The sequence below is a fragment of the Danio rerio genome, chromosome 21, assembly GCF_049306965.1.
Source record: "Danio rerio strain Tuebingen ecotype United States chromosome 21, GRCz12tu, whole genome shotgun sequence".
Taxonomy (NCBI): Eukaryota; Metazoa; Chordata; class Actinopteri; order Cypriniformes; family Danionidae; genus Danio; species Danio rerio.
In genome coordinates this window covers 21,607,501-21,626,972 of record NC_133196.1, presented here as the reverse complement: position 1 = coordinate 21,626,972, position 19,472 = coordinate 21,607,501, and the positions used below count along the sequence as shown (strand labels likewise).

The window sequence follows — 19,472 nt, the reverse complement described above, 5'->3', positions numbered from 1 at the left end:
ATTTCCTCAGCTGAATTTGGTTATTGATGATTTGACACGATCCAGGATCGTTTCGTTCTTTAAAACTCATCCGAGAGTTGTTGTCATAGCAACAGGTCTGGTCCGGGAGCAGGCTCATTTCATATAAACCGGATTAGATCGTGACATTCCAGCAAAGGTGATATGCAATCTGCACTCTGAAACAGTCACAGGGTGTCACTCCTCAAGGGGTTCAAAAAGAACATTCAATATTATGGGCATTTTAGATACAAAAACATACTATTTTAAAGTACCGACCCAGCTTTAGTACAATTTGTAAATGGTAATGGACATGCACAATATTTGACAGTTTGTTTTTTTTTTTCGTTTTTTTTTTTTTTTGACTCATATGACTGGGATTTGATGCTTAGCAAAAGTTGCAGACACATTTACAAATACTTTTTTTATGCAAAATTAATTTAAACAGCCAGTTATTCCTTACATTGATTAAGAAACTAGCTTAGGCTCCTGTATTAAAGAAAATCTGCTCTAAAAGTGAAAATAAAATTAATTGCTAAATACTCTTGATACATGAAAGTGTAGAGCATGCAACCCACAACAAATAGAGAAAGTTATTTGTATCATATTTAAGAAACCGTTTACTACGAATTTTATGTAATTTTGCTCACATGGTTAATTTAAATATTAATCAGTTGATGTCTTTATGCTGCTGTGCCGTCAGCCAATCATTGCGTTGCTGATCATGATTTTGAGGATCGATAGATCTGTCCTTCACAACACACACAGTGGTCTCAGATCAGTTAATGTAGACATTTTAATTTGATTCGTAAACTTGTTTGAAGAACAAAATTAGCCAGAGATCAGTTATTAAGATTAAAAGATCCAGGATCTGCCTAATCATCTTAAATCATTTAAGCAAGGTACAAAGAACAGACATCAGAGTAGACATTTCAGTAAGGCAATGATCTAAAACACAGCCAAAGAAACTCAAATGTTTTCAGAAAAAGAAAATTAAGCTGTAGAATAGCCCGCTCAATCTCCTGACTTGAATCCAATAGAAAATACAAAATAAAGATCAGTTTGAATAGACGAGACCCACTGAAGATTTTTAGAATCTGTAAAAAAAAAAAAATCACACCTGCATGTGACTAAGCTGTTGATTACTTATTTCTCCCACCGTTTGTATGTATATTATATATAACAGTTCTGTCTGGTTCTTGAATCTGATTCGCTGATAGCCGTGCAATATTGTGCAAATAACAGCATTCAAACGGCCTCTTCACCCTTTACCCTTGTGTATTACTCTGCCCACATACAGTGACAAGTAGAGACAATCCACTCTACAGTTTGAAAAATATTGCAGCTGTTGGACAACATAATGTACTATTGAGTCAAGAATGAAGTTTATTTTTAAAGATAGTGCCTATTTTAAAGCATTTATCATTTCGGAGCATCGAATTCAGTGCATTGGCTGCTATCAGCCTGTCTGAGCAGACCAAAGAAAGTGACGATTGACGTTCCACCACAAGATGGCAACAGAAACCACATCATAAGACCTTAGGAGAGGAAAACAGCATTTTCTCAGCATAAGTTTCAAACTACAGCTGAACAAATCGCTACAAATCAGGTAAGTGACATTCTAAATCGATCTCTCTTTTTTAATTTGTAGTGCTGTATTTAATCATTGTGATATCTTAATTGCAACAGAAATACTAGGAATTGGCATTTCATGACGTTCAGCCTTATAGTCTAAAAAGGCGAACAAAAATGTTTTGTCATCACTTTAGACATCATTCAGAGAATCATTCAAATACTAGCATTAAAGTGACGCTGTATTCCGTGTGTGAAGTAGCAATGGTTTCTGCAGTTCTGACGTCAGCTGCAGATGTGAATGAATGGCGGAAGAAACTAGTTCTGCATACAAAATTGTGTTTGAGACTCTGTTTCATTTTCTTTTTTAACACACGATTATGCCGCCAAACTGTTGTAAAAATGCAATATTACACTCGTAGCAGTGCAATATGGATTTATATAAGAACTTGCAGGCTTCAATAAGTCCTGTGGCCTTGAGCCAATGCACACCTCCCACCAGTGACGATATACAGGCATATCGCTCTGCTACAAGTGTCATACTGCTCATATAGATAAATAGAAATGGTTTCAACAAAACTGCAAAAACTTTATCGAATGAGAATAAAATAACTGCACCATATCAGAATAATTTCCACAGGTTCGTGTGACTTTAGGATTGGACTAATGATGCTGGAAATCCTGCTTTGCCACGACAGCTTTAAATCACACTTCAAATATATTATCAAATAGAAATTCACAACAACAATGTTTTACCTGATTGTAGAAATGCAGCCTCGGTGAGGTTAGGAGAATTTTAAAAAGTCTTACTGGCCCCAAATCTTTAACTAGCATATTTTTTGAGTACACCTGAAAGCAAAACATCAGAAATCACAGCGATCTTATTTTTCATCAGCTGAATTGATTGCCACTGGCAGAGAGTAAAACATCTATTGTGTGGCTTCGTGATAGAATGGCTGCCATCAAATTTCACATTCAAAATCATCTTCACATTGGTTTCACAGATGGATAGTAATTCAGATCTTTGATGGTCGAGTTTGAGTGGCACTCGATGCCTCCACATGTAATTGGCTCATTTGGGCAAAACAATGTAATGGCCTGATCAAGCTAATGCTTTCAAGTCCATACGAAGCATTACACAATTAAAATAGTTTGGCTGTCTCCAAGGAGCTGTCTGGAGCACGATGGGAAAAGAAAAAAAAACCAATGGCACATCAATCAAACAGACGCTTTTATGCAATGGATGAGAACTGCCGAACAGATGCAGTTTATGGAGTAACAATGTAGTTTCAAGAAACAGTTTTGGTCTAACAGATTTATTGTCTGTACATTTTAAATTCAGTTTGATTATACAGCGATATGATAAAAGTACATATGTCACACAGTGACAAGCCACTACTTCTTTTCACAGAAGTCAAAACTGTACAGGTACAACATAAATACATTGAGTAAAGAGGGAGTATCAGCTCCTTAGTCAGAAAATGAGCTTCACTGGAGGAAAGAATAACAACATGCTAAAAGGACAGTCTGTATTCCACTGTCCACTGAGCAGTATATATTTGTCACTGTTACAGCTGAAGCAGACTTGTTCCTTCCAACTAATATGAGAACAATTACATTTACTTAAGCAGCTGACAAGCACATATAGCATCATAAAACCAAAGTCGGTTTCAAACTTTCCCGTTTCTTGACACATATTGGCTGCGTCCGAAATCTCATACTTTCTTAAATCGGCACATGTTTATGAAGTAGGGCTAATTGTTTTACAAATGTTGGAAAAAAAAGAAGTGGAAATTGAAATTAGCGAACCTTAATTTTCTACAATTTCCTCACTGCGGAAGATACAGGAGTAAAAGATCAGACTAAGTGTGTTTCATGAGTTACATATTAACACAGCATAAAAAAAATCTAAGCTATGTGAGCGGGAAAAAACTGATGAAAATAAAAAGGACCCCTATGAAAAAATACTATAGTAAAGAACTTGAATTAATCTTTTGTGGTAATCCTGTATTGTTTTATTAATACAACTGTAGCAATATATATATATATATATATATATATATATATATATATATATATATATATATATATATATATATATATATATATATATATATATATATATATAAATGACTATATTGTTGTTGTTTTTTTACAACTACAGGGCATATTACATTACATTAAATCACTGTTAACTAGTAAAAACTAAAGTATATTATTGTATGGTATTTTTACAATAGTAAAGTTCAGAAACACAATTTTTAATATAAATTACTGTAGTATTTCTGAATAAGTGTGTGTATGTGTGTGTGAATGAGAGTGTATGGGTGTTTTCCAGTACTGGGTTGCCGCTAAAAGGGCATTCGCTCTCTAAAACATATGTCAGACTAGTTGCCAGTTTATTCTGCTGTGGCGACCTCTGAAATAGAGACTAAACCAAAAGAAAATGAATGAATGAACTTATGCACTTGAATTATGTAATACATATTTTGTGTCTGCTTAAAAGGGGACCTTTTCTACATTTTCGAGGCTTATACGTTGTTTGTTTCATGGTGGGCTCTAAGTAATATTCTTTATCATTCTATAAATGCCGCACTAAAACATCTACAAACTTAAAACATAAAAATGATGATACCTGTTCAGTGATCCACCACCAGGGGCTGATCTAAGTGTCTCTGCGCGATTCATGTAGATTTAATGTAATTAAATAAAATAAAAATTAAATTTAATAAAAAAATAAAAAAAATTAATAAAATACTCAGATCAGCGGAGATCTGTTTCGAAACATGAGAGGTAATGAAAACCAGTTTACTGGAATCATGTTGGTGAATTTGATAAATTAATAAATTGTGTGTGAAGTATCTGATTTCGGATGCAACCCTTATGTGTGTGTTTTGATGATTTTAGGCTGTCTAATAAAATGCCTGCATGCTAACATCAACCGTACATACTGTAGTCTAGGAATTCTGCAAAATAGTCTTTTTTTTATCAATGACAGTGAATACCCATCTAAACAGAAATTGCAACAGTGTCCTAATTCAACATATTTGGACTGTTGAGCTGCATCTGTATACGTTTGAGCTCTTGGCTATGATGCAATGGCAGACTCCTGTGATTCCAGCTCGCATGACAGAAACCGGTTGGAATTGTCGCTGTACCTTCGGCTTTGAAGAAATGACAATCTGGAGACAAAAAAAACAGAAAACACACATATGTTGAGCTTGGTTGGAAAAGAAGCATTCTTGGAAAAGTAGCAAATACAGTTCAAGGCAAGTTGATTTTTCTTTTCTTGTCAGTTTTCTGAGAAAAATAACATATATTGCTTATGTCAGTGGACTGTGAATGAAAACAGATGTGAACAAAAAAAAAAAAAGGAGAAAGTTGAAAATACAAATCAGAAGCAATGAAAAAGCAAGAAACAAACCAGACAATTTTATCTCAGAGCCACACATTTTTTGGACATACAAAGGTGTTTATGGAATTCAAAATTATTTCTTAAGATACATTTACATGATAATGAGATACTTATAAATAACGTTTTCACAAAGAGGCAAACGCTTTAAAAGGAAATATAACTGACACAGAAAGAAAAACACTGCAATTTGCATGCCAGGCCAATAGAGGATGGTCATTTTGTAAAGAAATTTCATTCAATTCAATTAATGTTTATGCCTATAACGCTATTACAATGTAGATTGTGCCAAAGCAGCTTAACATATTAGATTATAGTAAATTGAAACTGTGTCAGTCCAGTTTTCAGAGTTGAAGTTCAGTTTAGTTCAGTTTAGAGTGGTTAAAATTTCACTGTTGAAAGTTCAAACTCTGAAGAGCAAGTCTATTGATGCAGAGCTCTATAAGTCCCAAACCACGCAAGCCAGTGGCAAGGAACAAACTTCACCAATTGAAGAAAGTAAAGGAAAAAACCTAGAAAACCAGGCTCAGTAGTGCACAAACATTTCTTCTTTGGCCAAATTTCTAGTGCAGAGCTACAAAAGGTTATGTCCTAAATCAGCCCAAAAACCCTCATTCACCTTTACCTACATCAGTCTACTTAAATGCTGTTTAGTTTGTGATTTGCTGTTTGATTAAAATAAAATATAAATGTTGACCCTATGATATTTGCATGGCGAGCTGTTTAATAGTAATGAAACAGCGTATTTTGATGTCTGTTATGTATACAAATGTTAATTTAACAAATGAATAATCGTCTGTTTAAGAACTTGTAGATGGCATCTTGCAGCATGGTGGCACAGTGGGTAGTACAATCGCCTCACAGCAAAAAAGTTGCTGGTTCGAGCCTCGACTGGGTCAGTTGGCATTTCTGTGTGCAGCTTTGCTCCCTGTGTTTGTGTAGGTTTCCTCCGGGTGCTCCGGTTTCCCCCCAAAATTTCAAAGACATGCACTATAGATGAATTGGGGAAGCTAAATTGTTTGTAGTGTATAAACATGTAAAACATATGCTTGATAAGTTGGCGGTTTATTCCATTGTGGCGACCCCTGATTAATAAAGGGACTAAGCCAGGGGTGGCCAACCCTGTTCCTGGAGAGCCACCTTCCTGCAGATTTCAGTTGCTACTCATATCAAACACACCTGAACCAATTAATTAGGACCTGAACACCACGTGATAATTACAGGCATGTGTGTTTGATATAGGTTGCAACTGAAATCTGCAGGAAGGTAGCTCTCCAGGAACAGGGTTGGCCAACCCTGGACTTAGCAAGAAAAAAAAACGAATGAATAAATGAATAGATGCTATCTTGTGGTCAGATGCGGGTATTGATTCGATGTGCAAACTCTCAGGGTTATGTGTATTTTGTAGTGGTTTAGTGTGCACACTCATTATTGTGGTGCATTGTGGCATTGACTGAGTCCACTTCATAATGTTCTTTATAGTTTTGAACACTGTTACACATAAATGCTGCCTCAAATAATGCATTTTAGGGTATATGCACAGCTAGTGTTTCTTGCCATAACAATTAACTTCCAGCGAATGGTTAATATGACTTTTTTCAATTGTATAAAGTTAATTTAACAGCATTGATGTTGTAATTTAATTGAAATACAATCAGTTAAATAAACTTCAGCATTCATTTAGTTGATCAAGTGTAAAATGAGATGAAAAGCCGTTTACACGCACGCACTGTTAGGATCTGCAGGCGATCGCAGAAACACCAGTGAAAATACTGGGGTAAAATAATAGTTAATATTTTAAATACATGGTGTGGGAAAATTGAGACCGTCTGAGACTTACTTTATATCATCAAGCAGTGGAGATTAATAATTTTTAAAGAAAACAGACCTTAAACATGCTGATTTTGTACCTGCATACAGTTCACCAGTAGCGATTGACACAGGTTACTGACAAATTAAAAGTCCGACTGCATACTTCTGCATATGCCCTATTTTAGGGTGTGAATGTGATTTTAGATACAGCCATGGTCTTGTAGTCCATCTTGTTTTTATGGCTGTGCTCAGAAAAGCACATGCATTTTTTAAACCAGTTTTCTACAAGTAAATGAACAGACAAAACACAATAAAATTTTTCCTTTTCAAAGAAAATGGTCTCTTGTAAATGTGCCCTCAATAACATCAAAATTCACAGTGATTTATAGGTACTCCATAGAGAAGGTTGGACAGAAATACACAGTAATTATTAATGGGTCCTTTTAGCTGCTCTTAGATTTGTTTTGGCTTACGGAAACTATGGTGTCCAAAAAAAGATGTCTCTTAATGGATTCTTTAAAAAAATCATGTCAAACTAAGCAGGTGCATCAATCAAAGAGACGTGCATTCCTCTGACCAAATTTAGACACCCATTAACATCTGAACAAACCGAAGAGATTTTGCACAAATAAGGCACACATCCATTATTTCATTAAGAGAATCCAAAGGAAACGTTCACAGTGCTCAGTTCTGTTTTGGATGACGTCTGATGAACTATTAAGTACATTTTGTATTTTGTTATTTGTTATTATGTTTTGCTAATCTTGAAAATACTAGCATTCAAAATTTTGTGATTGGTAATATTTTAATTTAAAAAAAATTTACAGTTAAACTAGATTTCACATACGTTCAGTGGCAGAAAGCAGGCATGGCCAGATGTTGGGATTTTAAATAGACAACACCTTTGCTAACTTCTCTGAAAAATCCAATTGCCCCACTCCAATCTATTTGGTTATTTTCAAGTCTGAGTAGGGTAAATGGATCCACTACCTGTGCACGCCTCAACCTTACACAATTTAAAATTATTCATTGAGCCTATTACAAAAAGTGTAGACTCTCAAAAATATATCCTGATATTGATGATGTGAGTGATCAGTGTAAGTCAAGTGACAAAGCAGATTTTTTTCCATATGTTCTGGGCTTGTCAAAAGTTGATTGACTATTGGACACAAATATTTGAAACATTAAATGATACTTTTAATCTAGATATAACATACAGCTATTTTAACTTAACACAAAACATCGACAAATAAAGGGAAAATGCTATTGCCTTCAATACTTTATTAGCAGAGAGAAAATTATTATTTAAGTGGAAATTGGCAGCCTCACCTAAAGCTACAATGTATATATATCGAAATATTTAATGAAAGGATTTGTCCAAACATTTTATGAGACATGGCAACCCATGACCACATGCTTAAAAAATAAAGACTTTCTCCTTTAACTGATCTATATAAAGAGACTTGTGTAAATAGGTGTAAATGGGATCACTAAAGTTGTCTGACTCATAATGTATGTATAAGACTTCTATAAACATGTCAGATTATTTGTATTATCATGTAGGTATTCATTTATTTGAATTATTTAATTATTTTTTTAATTGATATTGTCTAACTGCAAATGCATTCAATATGCAAAGTTTCCTTTTTTTCACTGTGTTGTAATATTATTTTATTTTGAATTTAACTTGTTTGTTAAATTATTCCTGCAGCATGGGCTATTATGGAAAAAAATTCAACCTTGATTGTACAAAATGTTTTGTTAAAATTTGAAAAAAATAAATCACATAAAAAATAATAGGAAATTATATATATAAGCACTCCTGTGATTTTCCTTTTTAAATATTTCCCAATTGATGTTTAAAAGAAAAATTTCACAGTTTTTCAATATTTTTTTTCCTCTGGAGAAAGTCTTACTTGTTTTATTTCAGCTAGAATTAAAGCAGTTTTTAATTTTTTTAAAACCATTTTATGCCAATATTAATAGAACCGTTTTTACTTAATTCAAAATTTTTTTCGACAGAACAAACCACTGTAATACAATGATTTGCCTAATTACTCCAACTTGCCTAATTAACCTAATTAACCTAGTTAAGCCTTTAAATTGCACTAACCCGAAAGTGAGTTAGCATTTCAGTAGTTCCGGTTCCCTCGTCCCAAAGTCAATGCGTTTTTTGAATGGGGTTTCAGTAAAATCACCTAAATAAGGTTCGTGGCTAACACAAACTCAAGATACTTTCACGTTTTGTTCTACGACATAAAACTCATCAATTACAGCACACTCTTGAATTTTTAAATCGGTTATGCTTCTTTAAAAAGACAGTTGCTACCAAGTTGCTAAATAGGACTAAAGGCGGTGTCGGAGACATAATACGTCATCAAGCTTAGCTGGTCTGGAGCGCAGCTCGCTTGTGTTGGACATTTGGATTTTTCTGCGATTTAAGTATTTTCATATTTTTTAGCTTGTGGTATTATTCTAATTGGGATTTCATATTGTGTGTAGATAATGCCTTCATTTGTAAAGGCTGTCGAGACAGACTATTTTGTAGATGTGTAAAAATACATAAATATTAACTGTCATTTTACCATGATCAAGTGAATTTTCGTTGTTTTTTTCTTCATCTGAACACATTTAACTCTGTCATAACTGCAGTATTTACACTCCTCCATACAATGTATAACATATGGGACTGTATGGGCTGCTTTTTGCTGTACTTTGTGACATAAAAAGAATATTGAATGTTGCTCTGTGTCCATGATGGAACTTGCAGGCATTTGATACACTTGTTCCTCAGGCCTCATTTCTGTCGTCTGTTAAGGTAAGCAGGCTGTGTGCACGTGAGCGATACACTTTTTTAAATATGTCTTGTGATAATACTATGTAGGCACATTTTTACATAGTTTTGAAACTTTTAGAACAGCTGTAAAGCAAAACAGATGTATTTCCCACGTAAAAAAAACTATCCAAACTGCACGTAGGCCTATTTGTTTTGCTTATTTATTTGTTTATAATATATAGCATGGATTATAATGTAATAAACAGAGAAATTAACTATTTGTCATGGACATTATTCTAAAAATAAGCATGCAAAGTTGTCTGTAGCAGGGTGGTGCTGACGTCACAGACGAGCGCCCCAAGGGCACTGTAGTCCGTTTATAGCCTAATGTTAGCTTTTTAATTCTTGCGTTTGCATTTAAGATCCAAAAGTTGTATTTTCATGTGAGGATTATATGGCTGGACAAAACGTGTAATGAACTGTGTTTGAGCACAGAGATTATTATTTGCAATATTCGAAAAGCCTATGGGAAAATCCTATAGGGATTTTATCGAGGGAACCAGTTTTAGGCTAGCAGCCGATTAGCCTACAAAGTGACGTCATAGTTCCTCCACTCTATAGTCATGTCAAATCAGTAAGTAAATCAGCATACTATTATCTCAAAAACATTGTAAGATTTAGATGTTTTGTTTTCAGTGAGGACTTACAGAAACGGAATTGTCTCCCCAGCCTGATCTCACGAGGAAACTTAAGTATTTTACGTTTTGTCAGTTTAGTGGCTAATTCGTATGAATTCGTACAAGTTCAGTCATATAAAAATGTATGATTTTAAAAAGGAGCCGTGGCACCCAATCCCAGCCCTAACCCAACCGTCATTGAGTGATGAGCAAATTGTACTAAATTGTATGAATTAGAATTACAAATTCATACGATTTAGCCACTAAATAAAAAAGTTACGAATTGCTGTGAGATTGCATTGGGCTCCCAGTAACATTTAGAATAGATTTTAAAGTATTATTACTTGTCTATAAATCCCTAAATGGCCTAGGACCTTAATACATTACAGATATGCTTACTGAATACAAACCTAACAGATCCCTCAGATCATTAGGATCAAGTAATTTAGAAATTCCAAGAGTTCACTCAAATCAGGGTAAATGCACTTTCAGCTACTACACCCCCCGCTGCTGGAATCAGCTTCCAGAGATGATCAGATGTGCTCCAACATTAGACACATTCAAATCAAGACTTAAACACATCTGTTAAGCTGAGCCTTTACTGAATAAGCACTGTGCTACACCAGATCGCACACTGTAAAAACGCCAACTTTCAAAAAGTCCTCTGAACAAAGATTAATAAGTTAACTGAATTTAAATATTTTCATTTGAAATGCTCACAAATAATAGTTAGTTTGTTCAACAAATATGGTGCTTCAATGTCAAAAACTTAAAATATTTCGTTGAACTAATACAAAATTCTTAGTTTTGCGTTGATGCGTGCCCTTCTTGTTGGCGCATGCGCCTTATAAGCTTCTGGCGCATGCGCAATTTACTTCCATAGCTCACTGCAGGGGGTACCTGTCTCGTGCGCGCGACAAAACGAACCATCTTTCTTTCTGCGGAGCTACGTGTCAATCGTTTTCATAATCGATTGTATATAATTGTATACATGTTTTTGTGCGATGTGCTACCCATCTGACTGCCCGATCTATTTTACCAGTGTATTAATGATGTGAGAGACCGTGATAGAGCGGTTAAGAGCAGGCCAACGACGTTTCTGCTAAATCATAGTAGTGATGGTGAAATGAAGCTTTCTGAACCAGTGAAGCGCTCGACTCAATTGTATTGGAAAAAGGTTCGTTACTCGAAGCTTTCTAAATCAGAGCTCGATGAGGACCTCTTCTGGTGAAAGTGTGGGAAAGCACTGTGTTGCCATAATGTCAAATGTTCACAACTGACCAACTCATTCATGTAGTAATACAAAAACAGCAATATAAACAAATTACTCAATTACTGTAGTTTTTACACAAGATATATTACATTACACAACTGATGATTGTAGTAAAATCCAAGCTATTCAAAAGTTTATCATAATACAATTAGTCCCGCTTCAAGCAGGAATCAAACCAGCGACTTCTGATTGGGAGGCGAGTGCTCTAGGAGGACGCTATATGAATGATGCTTCAACAGAGCTTCTCTGTCAAACACAATACTACGATATGCGGTGGTTTTCTTTAAAGATAGTCATAAAAAATACGCTAATACACTTTAGTATTGTTCAAAACCTTTTTACTAAAAAATACTATTGTAGTTTAGTTTAATTACTGGTGTTTGGGACTGGTGCAGTGCTTTGAAACAAATGTATGTAATAGACGCCAATTCTCTAGCTATACACTTTACTATGAGGGTGTTTAAACCTTTGAATCAAAATTCAAAGCAGTCACGTGGGTAAAGGCGAAAATGAAGCTTCGGACGTCACTGATCACGTGATGATGGCAAAACGAATCAAGCTCCGGTACACTGCTTCACTGTATGGAAGGCCGTTAGGGCCAAAACGTCTGCAACAAACGTGTTAACGCGTAATTGCGTGTTAACACGTAATTTACGCGTTAACACGTAATTTACGCGTTAACACGTTGGTACGTGTTAACACGTCATTTACGTGTTAACACGCAATTTACGTGTTAACACGTCTTTTTTTAAACTAGTCTCATTTTAAAGTGCTATCATTTAATAATTTCTCCAATTAACCAACTTATTATATGTATAATGTAATTTCACTTAAATCACAATAAATGTTTTGCAGTCAATGATATGTAGCAGATATTTAGTATTATGAAAGGCCAGACATCTTCTGTTATGTTATGTTTGATGGCATAATAATGTATAATAATAATGTTTGTTATTCAGCTGCTGAGATTTCTTTGAAATATGTGTCCAGAGATATCAGAATGAGATTTATTTGACAAGTGTCTGCAAACACACAAGGTGCACATATAGAAGCACATATACATACAGTATATACATACAAATCAACACAAGAACACAGAATGACATAAGTGGATAAAGTAAATAATAAAACATTTTGGATACAAAATCATATACAGTAAGGGTTGTGTATATGTATGACTAAAACAGGAAGCAACTAATCTAATAATAAAGATCTATAGAGAAAGATATGTAGAGATCTGGAGGTTGGGCAGGTGCACTAATCCTCTCCGCTGTCCTGATAGTCCACTGCAGTCTTCTTATGTCTGATTTGGTGATTTCTAGATGGCACTTAGAGTTTTTTTTATCTGATCTTTTTATACATTTATTGTTTGCAAAACTTTACACTATAAACTTTTGGTCTCTGTACTGGAAACTCCAAATCACCAAGACAAAACATTCTTGTGTGCAAACAATTGACAATAAATAATTGACAAGTTTTGATAAAACTGTAATTAAGCTCCTTTCTGCCTGTTGAGAAAAGCCCAAGTTATGATATATTAAATTAAAATTACAAGACAAAAAGTCGAAATGATGATTTATTAATTCAAAATATTACTAAATAAATCTGTAGCAATGACATAATGACAATAGATGGCGACAACTCACCATTTAAATGTGTAACTTAATTCTCTAAAGAGGATTAATCTAATAAAACTGTTTTTTTTTTTTTTTTTATATTTCAGTTATTGAATCTTTAACTGAATGTCATTTTTTTCATGCATGCAGTTTTCATAAACAAGCTAATGAAAGAATTAATGGTCCATGGTAATTTGACAAGTATCTTTGCAATGTAGTGGGTAACACATGCAGTTTTAGTCAATTCAAAATGAAGTGAATTTAAAGTAATATTTCCCACATTATCTTTAACTAACCAAGGACAATTTCACAGTATTATTATGCCACAGTATCCATAAAACAAATTCTTTTTGAGTCATAAGTCTTATTTCTTATAGTTATATTATAAATATTAAGGCGCTGCAAGCAATTTTTCATCTTGACAGGCTGGCAAAATTCGGCATGTACACTCTCTCTCAAAAACAAAAACAAAAAAAATTGTGGTCAGGCATGCACAGAGCATCTTTCTCACAATGAGTTTCTTACTTCTATCATTCATCCAACCAAGTTCATTCTTCCGAAGTGATCTGGGAACAAGGTCAGCGCTGCAAATAGCTTGTAAAGCCTGCACTGGTTCATTTAAAGTGACTAGCGCAATGAATGATAATGTCATTAAAAAATAAAACAGTTTAAAACGGCCTCTCTAGAACTGTAAATATTGCACATTATATAACAAATTGTGTTAAAGCATACAAGCATATAGCTGACTTGTGCACTTCTAGCTATTCTTTCTTCTTGCTTATTTTGCAGATAACAGACCAACAAAAATACATTCAAATAAAGACACAAATTATATCAAATGAGTTTCAAAAAGATATATTTTCCAAGAAAGATATAAAAGTGTATATCCTTTTATAAAATTGTATATTTATGGGCAGAAACAAAGTTTTTGTTCCTGCCCATTAATAGATTTTTGTTCTGTGGGAAATAGGGGTTTATTTAATGTTACACTGTAATTGGGTTAAAAGCCCGTCATTTGTTTGCTACATTTTTAATTTGTCATTATGTTAAAGATTTTCATAAGTATCTGATTTTTCCTTGTTCTAATGTGCTTTCATTTTCTCCTCACCTGCTGTAGGAGTTTTAAAATCATAAACAATAATGAAATCTGGTTACAGCACACACAAACCTTAAACGTGCGCACACTACAAGACCAGAAAACTGTGGCACAGCACACTACAAGATATTAGTAAGATTATGATAAGCCTGATGGAGCACATAACCTGATTGCAGAATAACGCTGCTTTATGATAGGCTAACTAACAAATATTTGACCAACTGCCAGAGCGAACAGCCTGCAGAATGAAAAAAATGCTGCTTGAAAAGAGCACAGTCCAAACAAATGTCTAATATTATGAATAACAAAAATAAAACACAAACAACTATTATTATTATTATTAATAATAATAATATTATTATTATTATGGATCAGAGAGAAGACAAAGGCAGATTAACAGAGAATGGATATTTAATGATACTTTAAACAATGTTGAGGTTGTTCAGAAAAGAAATAACCAATACCAACAAAAAGACAAACAAACAGAACTTAACTTCGGGTTGTAACAAAAACAAGATGATGCCAGTCGAGGTAAACAGTACAGGATTCACAGGACAAGATAACAGACAGGATGACAAACTGGTGAGCAGGCAGGTAGGCATGCAGGCAGGCTACATCGTCAGGTAAATGCTGTCACACCAAAGAGAAATAAGTCTGGCTAATAACAAATAAATCAAACCATAAATGAGTGAGTGTTCCAGGCTTATGTAGTGTGAGCAGTGATGAGCAACAGGTGAAGGTGATTAGTGATTAGTCTGGTGATAGGGGCTGTTCAGGTGCAGTGAATGAATCTGACAGTCCAGATGGATTCCTGACAATTATTATTATAAGCTAATATCATAATAATGGGATGTGCCGTGCTTTGACTGGCTATTTAGTTCAAAAGAAAATTGTTAGTTGTTGCACTGCATAGCTTATAGTGTGGAAAAATATAATTCACAATGCAACAAAACCCTGGTCTGCAGTTACAGTACTGTCTCTCCCTCTGAATTTTATTTTCTATACTTAAATTTTCTAAAATTTTCTTAGCTTGTTAATTTACAGTATTCATTTGTTTGAAACCAACACAATTCCCACCAGCTTTTCTTTTTAGGCTTTCAGGACGTTGTCACAGCCATGAACGGAATAACTGGCTTAATAATAGCCTAATCGTTATAATTTGACCGACTGCCTATAGGCACAACCTCAAAATGGTTTCTGGCAGTTATAAAAAAATAAACGCATGCACTCAAGGTGTGCTGCAATTCTCTTTCATATATGAAATAAAAGTTTGTATGTTAGAGCAAAACAGAATTGCGGCTCATCGCGTGCTTTTACTTAATTTTATAAAAGCCAGTAAGAGATATGCAAACTGGGACATAATGACACCTTTTTTAAGGTTTTGCTTCTAGTGGCAGGTAATCAAATATTACCATAATAATAATAATAATAATAATAATTATTATTATTATTATTATTATTAGCAGGTTGTTGTTATTCCGGTTCATTGTTGTGACAAGGTCCTGTAAGCCTAAAAAGAACAGCTGGGGAGAATCATGTCACTTTTAAAAAATAAATAAATATATGTAAGCTAATTTATAATAAGCTTAAATTATAGTTTTTTACCCAAAGTGAATATATATATATTTAGTATTATATTTATGTTTAGTATAGGGGATAAAATAAGTATAAAGTAAGTTATATGTAAGTATAAAAAAAAAATTTAGTCCCATAGCCTAAACCGAAACGAGTAGCCTATAGGCTATAAGATTTTTATTTTCAGAGAGATAACTGCAGGGCCGGGGTTTTGCATTGTGAATTATATTTTTCAATACTATAGCTAACAATTTTGCTTTTAAACTAAATAGCCAGTCAAAGCACAGTATAATAAGTAAAACTGGCCACAATTTAGTTTGGATGCGATACATTGAAAGGAATATATACATTAAATACAAAGGCTGGTTATTTTACTGGTGATGAGGCACACTACAGTGTAACCTTACATTTTACTCATTATTTTAATTTATATTTTGTTAATTAATACTTAAATGTAAAAATGTTATTGAATCTACTTATAAAGATTTTTTATTTACTTTAAAAAATGTCTGGTGCAAAGTTTAATAGCTGTTAATTGTGAAAGTTATTGATGTGCTCTGGCTCCTTTAAGAGAGGTGCACCGGAAAGTAGGAGAGAGAAAAAAAGGAAGTGGAGAAAAGTTTGACAGATGCAATGCTGTTGTAATGCTGATTGTGAATGTCATGTTGATGCTCCAGATTAAAGAAAAAGAAATGAATTTTCACCCTGGTAACCCTCGTTTATTTATGATACCCACGTTGGAGAGACTGGTGTGTAAACAGCCAGAAATAAGGGTTACAACAGATTTTCAGCAAAAATATTATAAGAAAACTTATTTGACAACCACAGATCCTATCAATCTCATAACAAATGCCCTAAATTACCTAGCCTAGTTGACAGCAAGCATCAAGTGTTTATTGAGACTGTGTCTGTCATCTGTCTTTATGAAGCATTAAACAGAAGCGCATACGGTGACCGCAGTGATGTTCAGCTGACGAGGCGCATTGATTTAGCCTGTAATAGCCTATTTTTTTTTACATTTAATGTTCTTAAACTTTTGTTAAAATGTATATTTATAGTTTATATATAAAATATAAATATATAAAGGCCTGGATAAATTATGTATTTCATAAAATGATTGTTTATGGACTAAGCAAACTGTAATTCTCCAAATAGAAAATGACTAAAGTTGAATTTTTCATTACCTGTGTTAGTCTGGGGTTTAATTTCTCACGAAGGTGAAAAACTCTGATGCATGCAATCTCAGCATTGTCAAAATGAAAATCAAGCAAAAAGAGAGAGAGAGAGAGACAGAGTGCATGCGCGAGACGACTCATATCTCCTTGGTGACGAATCTTCATTGACTGCAGATTCCAGCAGTAAGAGCAGACTGTGAAGGTTTAGTAGCACATTTCTATCCTAAAGTATTGCTGTGCACACAACATAATGAGTGACACATAGTTAAAAAAGAGGATAAACTGTTGGTGTGCGTCTAGCTGGCGCATCTGTGACCAAGACAGAACGTGTTTGTTTGAGATGATCAAGAGCCACGGTATCCAGAAACCACCAAATGAAAAAGATGAACCACATCCAACAGGAGGAACTGTGGATGCCAGAGGAATCTGTCTGAAATGGATGTCTTTGTGTAGTGAACAAGCATGAATAACATGCAGGTTTTGGAGTATTCATGTGAAATTCCTAGCTTCAGCTTACATGTTTTTCATGTTTGTTAACCATTTATTAATATGATTTACCATTAACAAAGCATTTGTTGGTGTAATTAATAACCTTATTGTACTCAGCATTATCTAATGTTACATTTGTTCATTAATGGTTCTTGTAAGCACTAAGGTGTTAACTAGTTTATTAATTAACACTGTAACAGACGTTAATAAGAGTTATCTTACATTTCTTCATGTTTAAGGATCACTTTATTTCTATTGTTTATGGGGGACTTTTATTTTGACAAGAAATCGTTTTTTCAGAGCTAAAAAGTTATGATGAGAGAACAGTATGGATAGCGGACATTTCATGACGGTTTAACAGAGATCGTGTTAAAAAGGACGGTTTGTAAGTTTATTCCTCGCTGCCAAATATGTTGAGCTTCTTTAAAGGAAGTGGAGCAGATGACGTAGGCTCAACGTAGCCATTGTGTAACGAAACGATAGCTCGCATCACCACATTAATATTCACGAGAAGTATTACGAGCTGTTACTACAGACACAATCATCGTGACAACACAGCTACGTTTTACTTGAATTATTCATGATTCAGTGACCGAAGCACTACGCTGAGCTTACGGTGACCTTACCTCATCATCCAAGATCATGACGGGAGAGTAACGCACGCGGAAGTGCGTTAAGAAAAACAAACCGAAAGCAGCAAAATACAAAGCAACATAGTTTTGCTGCTGTTTAATGTCGTTCATCATGGGTAACACTTTACAATAACAGCATGAATAATGATGTATTAATATGTAAACTAAACATTACTTTATTATTAACTAATGATGAGTTAATGCATGCCAATCATGAATTAACTTTAAGCATGAGTCACATGAGTTCATGTGTGAATAACGGCTACCTTAATTGTTAGTACATGTTTATGTCTAATTTAACCATCATGAACTCATGATATGTTAATGTATAATTATATTGTGACTTTTCATGGAAGGGCACATCATCATTAATCCATTCTTAACTACTCATGAACTTCCTATGCACGTCCATCTAGTATTTTTTACACTGAATAACAATAGAAAAGTGTTCTGGCAGCATCAACATGAACAGGAATTCATGATTAGGTAATGATGAGTTAATGGTGATGTGCCCCTCCAAGTCATGACATAATTATACATTAACAACTCACGAGTTCACGTTAGTTACATTTAGCTTAAACTTAAATGTTAATTAGTACATTAATTAACAGCATGTACTAACAAGTAATTAAGGTAGCTGTTATTCACACATGAACTCATGTTGTAGTTTACGTTAGTTCATGATAATTGCATGCATTAACTTATCATAAAATCATTCATTCATTTTCTTGTCGGCTTACTCTCTTTATTAATCTGTGTTCGCTACAACAGAATGAACCGCCAACTTATCTAGCATATGTTCTACGCAGCAGATGCCCTTCCAGCTGCAATGCATCTCTGGGAAACATCCATTTACACTCATTCACGCTCATACACTACGAACAATTTAGCCTACCCAATTCAACTGTACCGCATGTGTTTGGACTTTAACCGGAGCACCCGGAGAAAACCCAAGTGAACGCGGGGAGAACATGCACACAGAACTCCACACAGAAATACCAACTGACCCAGCCGAGGCTCAAACCAGCGACCTTCTTGCTGTGATTCAACAGCACTACTGTGCCACCACGTCGCCATCATGAATTTATAATAAAGTAATGTTTAGTTTACATATTAATACATCATTATCAATGTACTGTTATTGTAAAGTGTTACCAAATCAATTATATAATAAAAAAAATTATACAAATACAAATAAATATCAAGATATATCATTTAATTATATATATATATATATATATATATATATATATATATATATATATATATATATATATAATCATTTTCAGATAATGATAACTCGTTATAAAGACATCATTTCATTAATTCTTTTTTTAAAAATAATGCAATGACACATTTAGTTGGATCTT

At 34.1% G+C, this 19,472-nt stretch overlaps 1 protein-coding gene across 5 annotated transcripts in view; it reads right to left on the bottom strand.

The window, feature by feature from the left end:
* Positions 1-4,417: 4,417 nt before the first annotated feature.
* si:dkey-247m21.3 overlaps positions 4,418-19,472 on the bottom strand; it is a 75,336-nt gene continuing 60,281 nt past the window's right edge. For all 5 annotated transcript variants that reach the window (XM_017352848.4, XM_073935224.1, XM_073935222.1 and 2 more), the window contains one exon: positions 4,418-4,751. In XM_017352848.4, coding sequence (XP_017208337.2) covers positions 4,658-4,751 — 94 coding nt within the window. In that variant the 3' untranslated portion in view covers positions 4,418-4,657. The remainder of the gene's footprint in view (positions 4,752-19,472) is intronic.